At 32.1% G+C, this 13,037-nt stretch overlaps 1 protein-coding gene across 1 annotated transcript; it reads right to left on the bottom strand.

The window, feature by feature from the left end:
- Positions 1–744: 744 nt before the first annotated feature.
- On the bottom strand, positions 745–11,127 carry LOC111695358 (uncharacterized). Its single transcript, XM_023464663.1, has 11 exons — positions 11,044–11,127; positions 10,053–10,147; positions 9,736–9,815; positions 9,114–9,351; positions 6,748–6,834; positions 5,333–5,562; positions 3,976–4,065; positions 2,915–3,037; positions 2,344–2,389; positions 1,231–1,343; positions 745–871 (listed from the first exon to the last, which is right to left on the bottom strand). Exons 1-10 carry the CDS (start codon positions 11,120–11,122, stop codon positions 1,323–1,325), a joined length of 1,089 nt encoding a protein of 362 aa, XP_023320431.1. The 5' UTR covers positions 11,123–11,127; the 3' UTR covers positions 745–871; positions 1,231–1,322.
- Positions 11,128–13,037: the final 1,910 nt, after the last annotated feature.

Below are 13,037 nucleotides of genomic sequence, written 5' to 3'. Positions count from 1 at the left end.
CTTTACTTTAAAATCTTGATAAATGATTAGATAAAATATGTTCGACAAAATTCCGGTCGAATTTTGGAAAATTTAAAAAATAACCAAGATTTTTAGTCTCTAATAAATATCTGTACAGGGTTACCCACAAAGGATGAGTCTTCAGAGACGACTGTAGAATTGTTTCTTAGCATTGATTCCTTGCTAATTAAAAGTTGTTTCTTTTTTTGCCTAACCATTAAGAAAATCATTTGCAGGCATATTTTAGCTAAGAGACCAAATACAACTATCGGATCACATTAATTTCTCATATTTTGAGGGTAATCCTATATCTATATATATTCACTAGAAATCAACTTAACATGTCGATTTTGAAATATCCTATATTTCTCTATTCAAATATTTCTTGTATCTACTAAAATTTATTCAATATTATAATCTTTACGTAATGTTAAATTTGAAAAAGAAAATGATATTTGGCCGAATGTAAAAGGTACAAGCCTAAATGTCTATATGTACATATGCATAGAATCAGATAAGTAAAATAATACAATAGTACAAATTTACACAAATTTTACATTTTTGAGCCAGTTTCCATTTGTAAAACACATATTTTGTCTTTTAACATTTGATATATATATTTTAGCTTTTATCATCTGTTTTATTACCCTTTGTACTGTTTAACATGGAGGTTAAAACTCCAGCTAAGTCGGGAAACATTGCACCAGATGTGTTGTTCACAGCTGAGCTTGTCGTATTCGGTTCAAACAGATCCAAGCCTGGCTTGGCTAAAGTATAATTTTTCGAATCTTCTTCCTCTGTACTGTTCCAAGTTGAATTCAAGACATTTGGTTTTATTCCTTTCCTGGATAGAGGCTCACTGTCAAAAGGTCTAAAAATCACAAAACAATTTAAATGGAGAATTTAAAAGCTGAAAACGAAATTAAATGAATAAAACATTCCCTTATTCAATTCTAAAACAAAGAAAAGTCCAGACGTTGAAATAAAACAGAGCCGGGAACTTTTGAATGGTGGATATCGGAATTAATGCTTGATCCACTCTTTTTCTTAATATCGAGCTTAAATAATGCTTGTTCTCCTCTTGTTATTAATCTCCAGATTAATTAACCGATCGGGATTAAGGACATCCCATTCTTAAGTTTTCAGCTCAGAACTCATTCAGTTTTAAAGTTTGTTCTAAATAAATAGGAATGAACAAAAACGTCATTTAGAAGTCTCATCTGCCTGTACCTGCACTCAGCGTCCAAGCTGCAGAGAAGGAATGACCAGCCTGTCATAAAGCAGAAAAGAAAGATGAAGAAGAAGATTCGAGAAATTAGTTGTCATTGTCCTGACTCCTCATCCTGCCATATAAACAAAAGTTACTATAGTTTTATTAGCGTTGCATGTCCAATTCACCTATGATACCTTTAACCTCTATTGCAATAACAATTTTAAATTCTGACAATTTCCTTCATTTCCTTTGCAGCATAAAGTCAATTTTGTAGAAAACCCGAAAATAAGAATAATCGTTTCTACAAAGTACATCTCATTTATCCTTAAACAGTGAAAGGTTTGAAGCAAAGAGAATAGAATATATAATAGAGGGGAATTTATTAGAAAAAAGTTTAAAACGGCGATTTTGTAGTACTATTTCCATACTGCAGGTGTACTTCACATATTTATGCTATATAACCTTTTGGGCCCTGAAATATCATTTTATCAAAATCTAAAATAAAATTGATGTTAAAAGAAACCCAAATTATGAAATAGGCTGGTTTTATCATTGACCAATGATCATTTCACATAGACTCTATTTCACTTTACAAACGATGATTTTCCATTTTAACTATAATTCAAATGATGTTTTTTGTTCACCTAATTCGTTATAAAGTTTATTTAACAGCTTTAAAAAATTCGAAATTGAAATGACATACTGTATTAATGTACTCTACTGCATATAATTTGTGAACATTTACATGATTTGTACACTTTGAACTTCATTTCAGGCTGAAAGGAACTGAAAATATTCATAACGAGAGATTCTCTAAATTTCCCTCTAATATATATTCTATTCTCTATGGTTAGAAGAGATCCATTGTGCATCGAACATACCACTTTATAAATGGAGGGTTACTTAAACCAAATCTACAGTTTCTTTGCAAGGGATTTCTGAATGAGAATATGAAATTTGTGGCGAAGCTGCTCTGCCTTATACTCAAGAATTAGTTTTGGTAATTATTGGATTTCCTTGTCTAATAATATTTACCTAAATACCAGAAAGCTTTTCTTCAAAACAGGAGAAAATATAATTCTTTTTCCTGTTTTTCGCCATTTTTTATAATTAAGCTTTGTTATGCTTACCTGAGTATTTGATCGGTGGATCGACGTGGACGTGCTGGAAGATTTTCTAAAAATTGAATTTATTGTTATTTTGGTCAGAACTGATTCTTAAAATCATGAGCACTTTTTCTTCATTTTTTAAATTGACTAATAATTTTGTTTTAAGATTATATTATTTGAATTCCTTCTCATTTACAAATACTTTTTTTATTTTAATATTTCAAGAAAGGATATAGTTTTTACCCATGCATAACCTGCACGAGGGCTATGGGAGGTTTTCGGCGAGTTGGAAATTAAAATAATGTTTTTAAATTTTCAAACATCTGCCACTGAAGAAGTGAAAGGAATTGATTAGCAACAAACTTACATTTTCTAACCCCTATATCTTTGCAACCTGATGGTGCAGATCTTTGATATTTCAAACTTAGACTATTTGATCTACCAGAATTAATAGTTTGAAATTTCAAAGGTCTAGGAAAACGGTTGCTAAGTTATAGAAATTAGGAAATCTGAGTTTGTGGCAAAAACTCAATTCCTTTGGTTAAGTTCCGATGTTTTGGAGCCAGAAACAAGGAAAACATATTGTATGAACCTGAAAGATGGGTGCTGGGATTGTCTCTTACTAGTTCCACTATGGTTGAAGCGGGTTTGAGCTGCTGGAGTTAATCTGGGAGTCCTTGGTGAGGTTAATCTACTCCCACCATCAGTACTCTCTCTTTGAACATTTTTATTTAAAATTAAAAAAATATGATTCCATTTGGAAAAAGAAAGTACATTGTAATTCTTGGTTTTATACTAATTTTGTACATAAAACCTGATATGTATATAGGATAAATTTTATTAGCGCCCCCTGGTCAGGAAACTTTATTTTAACGTTTTAATTTGATGCAACAAGAGGCAATGTTAACTTGAATCTGCATGCTGAAGAAAGCCACTTGAAAAAAAAACCCCAAGAAGCTGAGTTCTTGTCACATACTTAAATCCATTAATCCTTTTGGAAGTTGCAAACTGATGGCGTAAACCTTTGAGTATTTCATATATGAGTATTTCATAAAATTTGATCTAACAGAATTCATAATTTGTAATTATATATTTAAAATCTAAAAAAAAAATAGAGATTGTGGGAATATTTCTCCCCAATTCTAAAAAAGGGAGCAGAAAAATTACATTTAAAACTTGTTTTTGGTGAATTGCTAGTTTTTTTTGACGATGAAATTACAAATTGTTAAAAGATTAAATCAAAAGGGAAAAAAAGTTTTTAGACATATGAAGCATTAAGTTCTTTAACTCTTTTAAATGTCTTAATGTGGTGGGGGTGCCGTTGTGAATCGAGCTGGAAACTCTTTAAATAAAGTGTTATTTGAAATTACATCTGCCGTCCCCTTTCCGATTTTGATCAACATCTAAAATTTAAATAAAATCATACTGTGGTATGCTAGCTGCGATTATCAATACAATGAAGACGACTTTTTGATTGTTAACAAGCTTGTTTTGAATTGCAAGTTTACAAGTGATTAAAGAAAAGCTTTTTAAATTAACAGCTTCTCTTGAATTCTATATTTATGTGTATCCAGCTTGAAATAAATCAAAATTGAAATCGAAAGTCGTCTTTATTGTATTGATATAATCGCCTACCACTTTATAAAAGCGTACCTTGGACTGCGTAGTAGTTCTGCTGTGTCGTCCATCTGTATTCTTACATCACATTTACGATGGTTTAAAATTACCCTCTTCCTATTTACCCTAAAATAATGTCCTTAAAATATGTCCTTAAAATCATATATTTTCCACCTCATTTGCACTTAAATTCTTAAAGAAATGTTTAGCTATCCTGTAGTGTGTCCTACAGTGGTCGGCGTTCATATCAATACAAGTAAGACGACTTTTATACTGAAGTTTTTTTTTAACAAGCTTTTTTAAAATTACAAGTTTAAATATAAAGAAAGAGAAGCTTTGTTCTTTGTTTTCATTCCATCTTTATATGTTATAATCATGCTGTTTAAATGCTTTAAGAAATAAAAATCAAAATTGAAAGTCGTCTTCATTGAATTCATAGATACGAAGACGACTGTATTTACAAATTATCTGTTCTAGAAAGTTTGTTTTAGAAAGTCTGTCCTAGAAATTTGTTAATACAATTATCCGTTGAAACATTTTCCATCAAATCATTTGCCTTCAAATTCTTTGTCCTGGAAATATTTTGTCCTCAAAATAATTTGTCCTAGAAATGCTTTGTCCTCTCCAAATTATTTTTTCTTGAACTATTTTCTTTCAATAAGAAGCATGAAATGCCATAATTAGATCTATAAGAGATATAAAACTGCAAAACTGCAATAGAGTAAAATGGCAAAAAGAATGTTTTCCCAAATCTGGCATTTATGTGAATTTCTCAATTCCTTTTTCATTTGACATTCATATTTACAAAATCCATAATTCGTGACAGATGTATGAGTGGATCGAAAATTTTAAATTAAAAATAAAAGAATTATCTATATCGCGTAAGCCCATATCGTCATAGCTCTGAAATGCTCAAATAAACGGATGCTTCAAGATATGTGCTAAAATTAAGTAAATAAATGTATTGCCTCGTACATATAAAAAAAAATGTAAAAAAGAGAGTGTTCGCGTAATTTTGAGCTATCTGCCATTTAAAGAGGTGAATTCCCGATTCACAACTGTACCCTTTAAACTTTTCCTTGTTTATTTACTACAGAAACTCTTGTAATTTCTTTTAAATTTGTTTTCAAGCTGTTTTCAAATTGTTTTATATTTAAGTAATATTTAAATTTACTTTTTAAAATTCGCCAAAAATAAATATTCGGTACTTTATCAGGGTACAATTATCGTCAGCTGAGTTGAGTTAAAACTGTACGCATGCGTACAATTTACGGAAATCCAAATATTTGAAAAATATTTGTTCTCAACAGTCAAGGGTCTAAAGCGTAAATCGGACATTGCCATCTTTTCTCGGAGGGTCGCTTAAAATCACGCTTACAGTCCCTTTAAAGACCTGGGTTGTGACTGTCGTCTGTCTTCCTTCCTCTGTGATTCCAAATTCCCCTCTGTAATCCGGAGAAAAGGAGAACCTTCTCCACAACTCTCTTCACCTTCTCCTTGATATACATCCTTCTCCTCTCCTTTTCCCAGAAACATATCCATTCTTTCCACACCTTGATGTTGTTGTGGATGTTGGCTGAGCCTGGTCAGATTATCCATCTCAAACATCTCAAACACCTCGGACTTAACAAAAAGTGTTTAAATATTTGTTCATTTTAATTTTGTTTCTATCCTTTACACAATCTGATATTACCAGTGATGTGTTGGTTCGTTTTCGGTTCGTTTTTGGTTTGTTTTCGGTTTGTTTTTGGTTCGCTTTTGGTTCGTTTTTAGTTCGTTTTTGGTTCGTTTTCGGTTCGCTTTTGATTCGTTTTTGGGTTGTTTTCGCTTTGTTTTTGTTTCGTTTTTGGTTAGTTTTTAGTTCGTTTTTGTTTGTTTTTTCGGTTCGTTTTCGGTTTGCTTTTGGTTCGTTTTCGGTTAGTTTTCGGTTCGCTTTTGGTTCTTTTTGGTTTGTTTTCGGCCCGCTTTTGGTTTACATTTTCTTTCCAGGACAATTTGGCATAAAGTACGAAAAAATTGTTTTTAAATTGTTTATTTCAATATTTTCTTAAAGCATGTCAAATTTTGACCCAGAAAGAAAATATATGCAAAAAAGCGCCAAAAACTAACGTTTTTGAAAAAAGTAAACCTTAACAAAATAAAATTTTTAAATTTTGGAAGTTTTATCAAAAGTATTAAAAACATGGATCGAAATGAATAACAACACGAGATACTACCCCTATCCATACTTGATACTACCTATATATATATATATATATATACCTGATAATGCAGAGTATTCCTTTAACATGAGGTTTAATTGACGTCTTTGAGGTTTTTTATTAAGATAATAATTGATTTTGAAGGCACTAATAACACTATTTACTTTGTAACAACATCAAATAAACTTTAAATATAGATTTAATGTCGCCGAATTCTATACCTTTCTATATCTCGAAATCGTCAATCAATTCGCATGTTTATTGATACACCTTGTACCTACCTGATGTTTTCCTCCTGTATCAAGATGTTTTATTTTTATTTAGACACCCTGTACCTACACCCCTACCTGATGTTTTCCTCCTGTATCAAGGTGTTTACTTTTTATTTGGACACCCTGGACCTACCCCTACCTGATGTTTTCCTTCTGTATCAAGATGCTTTATTTTTATTTAGACCCCCTGTACCTACACCCCTACCTGATGTTGTCCTCCTGTATCAAGATGTTTACTTTTTATTTGGACACCCTGTACCTACCCCTACCTGATGTTTTCCTCCTGTATCAAGATGTTTTCTTTTTTATTTGGACACCCTGTACCTACCCCCTACCTGATGTTTTCCTCCTGTATCAAGATGTTCCTTGATCTTGTTCAGTAATCCCTCAATAGTTGAGAAATGTTCTGTCTCCGTTATCTCCTAAATATTCATTTTAAATTAAAATCTCCTGAAATTTTTTAATTAAAATGTCTGTATTCTAATTTAAATTGAATATTGTTTTGTAATTTGTGGAATCAGAGTTGTTATTCGGTTTTATGATGTTGATGTTTTCCTGTAAAAAATTATGTGTTTTTCAACAAGAGTAGCTACAGCTAGAAATGTCCGGCCTATTTTGAAGACGACATTTACGTGCATTAAATACCAAAATGTTTTACCAATCCATTAGGTAAAATAGGCCTATGTTAATCACTGCCCAAAAGCTGGGTTTAATATTCATTAAAATAGTTTAAAATTGAGTCGTCTTTCTAGTTCTACTTCATTGTTTTTTTAGTTCTCACTGTATATCAAAGTTTTATAGAATTTTACTTTGTTTCAAATTTTCCATTGAAAAATCATTTTAGTTCAGCATAGAAATAAAAGAAATGAACCCCAAACTACCCAGAGCTGAATTTGCTATCGTCTCCCAAAACCCAGCAAACACGGAGTAAAGAACCTTTAATTATACATGCTTTGATTTTCAAAATACAAAAATACGAATTAGATAGACTAACAATTTTATTTCAAGGATTAAAACAGGATTGAAAGTGAAGCTTAATTGACCGTTATCAAAGATATTAGATACTTTCCCAAATGGCAACTTCCCAAGGGTATTTTCCCAGGTGGTAACTTCAAAAATGTGCGATTTCCCAATCGTTAACTTTTAAAGTCTGTCCAAGCCGCAGCACCCGGCCCCCGTTGCAGCCCGCGGCGCAGCAGAGGGCCTAACCTAACCTTTGGGAAGGTAGTTGCTTGGGAAATTGCAAAATTTGGGAAGTTACCACTTGAGAAATTGTCACTTGGGAAAATGCCTTTGGGAAAGTATCACCTTATCCATTTATAGAAACAATTATGTTTAAAGTTTAATAAACCAAGAAAGAAGGGCACGAAGCGCCCTAAAAGCCAAGTTTATTTTGCTATGTATTGTTTATTTGCCCCTATTTATAGAAACAGTAAGGTTATATAACCTCCCCTGGGAGTGTTGAATTCTATTTAAAAGTTATAATATCCTTTCTTTTATTTTACAGTTTATTAGCAGGCTAATTCTTCCAACTCTGGACACTAATGGTATAAATTAAATTCATTTATACTAGTCAGTCTGTATACCAAAAATATATTTTGGTGTTTTTCTTTTTTTTTGTCCAATACATTTTTGGGAGAAACTAACATGATTCTAGAATTTCAAATTTTTATTATTTGAACTAGCAGAAGTAATAGTTTAAAATATTATTTGAACTATAGCAGAAGTAATAGTTTAAAATATTATTTGAACTATAGCAGAAGTAATAGTTTAAAATATTATTTGAACTAGCAGAAGTAATAGTTTGAAATATTATTTGAACTATATCAGAAGTAATAGTTTAAAATATTATTTGAGCTAGCAGAAGTAATACTTTAAAATATCTATGGTTTACAACATAAGGTTATAAAGAATAGGGATTAGAAAATCAGAGTTTGTAGCAGAAAAGCACAATTCCTTTAAACATTTTTACCTGGGCAAAATGTCGCCTTTTATTATTTTTGAAAATGCACTAATTTAAACAAAAAATTCTGCAATTTTTTTTGCTTATGAGTACAATGAAAAATGGCGAATTGAAAAGCCTAGTTTTCTAAATATTAAAAGTCATCGTAATAATAAATCTTTCTTATTATTGTGTAGAAATACTTTTTCTGTTTACTTTGCAACAAACTTCAAAAAGAATAATCAGTAAATTTGAATTCAGTGGTTTGAAAAGAAAATTCATGATCCATTAAACGTTTTTAACGTTTTTTAGTTTTTTTAATATTAGGAGGGAGAGAGAAAAAATTGAACCGTTGCCCCCCCCCCCCTTCTCCTGATTGCGCCCATGAACATAATACAACCTTTACACCAGCTGATGAATATTTTCGTGATTTAAACTTAATCTAATCCTTCTCCACTGCAGAGGTTTCAAGGAAGAGAGAATTAACAGAACTCAATATAATATTTGGATATATCCGGTTCATGGCCTTGTAACATTTACACATTCAACAATTTTACTATTAATACATAATAAAAATTTAGAATAGAAAGACGACATTTAAGCAAACTAATGTGCCTTTAAATGCTACTACAAAGCAAATAGTTTTAGCAGCAGATTAAAAATTATTAGGTATAATGGGTCTGTTCATTGAACTATTGAGTCCAACAGTCGTCTTCCTATTCCACAGTTTTATGGCTACCACTGTAGATAATACAATACCTCATTCATATTGTCAGTTGCGTGAATATGTTTACTTTCTCTGTTTGAACTTATAGTGCTGTTTCTATCAGTGCAGGAGCTCATTTTTTCTATACATGGGCTGTTTTTGTCTGTAGAGAAGCTGTTTCTATCCGTACAAGTGCTGTTTCCGTCTGTAAAAGCACTGTTTCTATCCGTGAATGTGCTGTTTCTATCCGAACTAGAATAGGAGCTCCCTCGCCCTCTTTTTCTTTCCTCACTTAATTCATTGAAGACGTATAAACATAATTTTCTAATCTGGAAACTTTTAAATGAGTCAAAATAGGATTTATAAGTTTACTAATAATCCATTGCGTACATATTTCTTTATGTTTTCAAAACCATCTTAATGCAAGTTGTTTGAGACTTTTCAAAAGAAACGTTTTGGAACGCATGATTTATATGATAAATCAAATAGATCTTTAATTATTTTATTTTTTTATAAGGTTTCGATAAATCAAAATTACAAGAATGAGCATTTTGATGAGAAAATGCAGAAAAAAATACAAAGTAATCAAAAAAAGGAAAGCCTAAAGTAAATTACGCGGCATATGGCCTTTTTTAAATATCCCCCTGTAATCTTTAATCTTTTATTGTCTTCTTCCTTAGATTAAAACAAGAGCAGGGAGTAGAACCTATTCCTAGTTCTGCAACTGGGTCACAGAAGTTTGGAACACTTTGAACCTTAACATTAACAAATTAATAGAACTTTTGGTTTAGGTGGAGCTGAGTTTATGGAAACAGGGGGCACCACCACCAACCCTCCCCCGTCTTGTCGTTCAATGGGTAAGACGTTAAAATGACACAATCTTTTTTAAAGAATTTGTGAAAAATTTAAGCACATTTCGCGCAACAATATTAATCACTCTTCCACTCCTCTAGAAAATATCATAAGCTGCTTCAGCAGGATTTTCTAGTCACCTTTCTTCGAGGTTTGATAGATTCTTCTTCCATATACCAGCTTGAAGTTGGAGTAGGGGTAGGAGTAGGACTAGATTCAATATTATCCTCTTTAACTAAACATAAAACATAAACCGGAGTGGGAGTTGGAGTAGAAGTAGGAGTAGGAGTAGGAGTAGGACTAGATTCAATATTATCCTCTTTAACTAAACATAAAACATAAACTGGAGTGGGATTAGGAGTAGAAGTAGGAGTAGGAGTAGGAGTAGGAGTAGGATTATGAGTAGGAGAAGGAGTTGGAGTAGGAGTAGGAGTAGGAGTAGGAGTAGGAGTAGGAGTAGGAGTAGGAATAGAAGAAGGAGAAGAAGTAGGAGTAGGAGTAGGAGTAGGAGTAGGAGTAGAAGTAGGAGAAGGTTCAAACTATAGTTTTGATGCATTCATTTCGGTTGGGGGGGGGGGGGGGGAGAAAAGTCTTCTTATACTTTTGCATTCAAACGTGTTTGATTTCTCATGGATATGGGATATAAGCCAGAAAATCAAGATGAATGCAGTTGACACCACTATTCATAAAGTAAAATTGGCGTGTGAAATTTTAAACCGATCAAAGACAAAGTAGCAGGGTACATTTTATAAGTGTTAAGCATTTAACAAAATCACAATTTTATGAGTTTCATAGCCTTTAAATGTCCCGAGGCCGAATTTATAGAATTTGAGCGGCGGCTTCGATTTAAGCCGTGGCTCAAATATGGTTGGTTTCACTTAAAATTGTATTTAATGCTTCAAGATTTAAGCCGGCGCTCAATTGAAACTGTTTTTTGGCGGATTTCAGACGCGGTTCAAATTTATTAAATTCGGACACTGTTCTAGCTTTCTCAAATTGATTATGGGATTTAAAAAGATGTAGTTGTGGAAAAAAATAATAACGTTGCAATTAGCAGAATGATTAACTCTAAAAATGCATGTAAACGGTATAAATATTGGAAAAAGAGAGGCGGTCAATAAAGTATATTACCTCTGTTAGTGGTATAAAGAGAGTTCACATTATTGATGTGAGGGCTCTGATTATTACCGTTCTGATCTGGATCAAGCATTCTTTCATTCTGGAATAAAAAGAAAAGTATGATTAAATTAAAATTATGGATCGAACACGAAATGCTTTAAAACTGAAGCCCTAAAATTTAAAATCTTAGATTAGCTAAATATCTATTTTCATCCATTACCTACACATGCCAACTTTAACCTTTTTCTCTCATTTTCCTCTTAAGATAAGAATTTTTCATTTGTAGTTTAATTAAAACAAAATTTTAGAGAATATGGTTTTATAAAGTTATAAAACCCATCATTGGGATAGAATTTATTCCACAGTTGTAAGGTTTTCAATGGATGTTATTTTTAATTGAAAACTTTTAGACATAAAAGAGTTTAAAACCAAGAATACAAACTAGGTCTATTTTTCAAAATTTTATCTAGAGCTAGAAGTAACATTTTCTAAAATATTACTATACAGTGCTCCCCACAAAGGATGAGACTGCCGAGAAGATTGCTTCCTTGAATTCATGATTCCCTTCTTTAAGTCTTTGCTAAATCATTTAAAAGCTATAAAAATACTATATTAAGAGGACTGTAAGTGCAATTACAAATAACCCTCCATGCGGTGATGGCAGTGCCCGATTTACAACGGTACTCTTCAAATTAAATTCATAAAAACGACGTTATCTTCCACGTTTTGATCAGATTAAGGCTTCAAGGGTACTGTTGCCATCTTTGCATAAGGGTCAATTAGAATTATGCTTACAGTCCCTTTAAAGGCAGAAGACTTATATTAATCTTGAACTCGCCATATTGTAAGAGTTTTAGGCCGTCTTTACAGTTTCATCTTTTGTGAGTAACCCTGTAATTTAAAAAATGTATTGAATTAACTTAACTTTTGATAAACCATTCTAGACGTTTTCCAATAGTAATAGTTGTATCATTGTTTTATTTTTATTTTATCAGAGCTCAGTCATGCAAGAATTGAACTTATTTCTAAACTTTATTAATAAACAAAGGGTTTTTTCATTGGAATAGTTTCTGTGCAGGGCTACTAGTCTAAACAAGTTCTATTTAAAAACTTAAAGGGAGTGTTACCGAATAGAAGTGAAGTAACATTAGTAGCGATCAATATCGAACTCAATTTGAGATCAGTCCAAAAACCCCTTAATTTTTTTGTGAACACTCCCTTTAAATAATCCCTGGATTAGAAAGGTTTAATGCTTTTAAAAGTTAGATATTTATCAATGAAGAACAGGTCTATAGATTGTGTGCACTTAACAGCCCTGCAATATAAAAGCAGTGCCTAAGGGCCATTTTATAAGTTTAGCTTAATCACACACTAGGGGTCAAATAAATAAGGCTTTATATTGTTTTTAGGTATACAGGGTGGAGAAAACTGGAGATAAGGTATTAACAGATTGGATATTATAATGTAGGGAATAGTGCACAAAGAATTAAGAAGGTAAAGGTCTGGTAGAGAAGGTAAAGGTATGGTAGAGCAGGTAAAGGTATGGCAGAGAAGGTATGATGGGGGAGGTAGAGAAGGTATGAAAGGGAGGTAGAGAAGGTATGAAGCGGGAGGTAGAGAAGGTATGGTAGAGAAGGTATGTCTGTCTTGCCCTCGTTCCCCCTTTATGCAATAATTCAACTATCTTTACACTATGACTTCTTTGTTTCTAAAACCGTTTCTAGGCCCTTTCACCTGACTTTAATCTGCGATTTAATAGAATTTCTATCTTCCCTTTAGTAAAATTATTTTTTTCTCCTGTTTGCAAAACCTTCTAAATTTAATTAGAGAAATTTAAATTTGTTAAAATAAAAATTTCAAATTAAAACAGGGTCTATGCATAAAATATAGTATAAGAATTTGCCCCTTTTGTCACTTTTTTTATTTGCATTAGGTGGGACCTTCTCTCTCTCTCTCTCTCTCCATGGAGCATAATTAACTCAAATTAGCTTAAACTAATATGGTTA

This window comes from Eurytemora carolleeae, unplaced genomic scaffold (assembly GCF_000591075.1).
Source record: "Eurytemora carolleeae unplaced genomic scaffold, Eaff_2.0 scaffold8, whole genome shotgun sequence".
In the NCBI taxonomy this organism is placed as follows: domain Eukaryota; kingdom Metazoa; phylum Arthropoda; class Copepoda; order Calanoida; family Temoridae; genus Eurytemora; species Eurytemora carolleeae.
The sequence above is the reverse complement of the archived record's forward strand: the minus strand, read 5'-3'. Positions and strand labels throughout refer to the sequence as shown.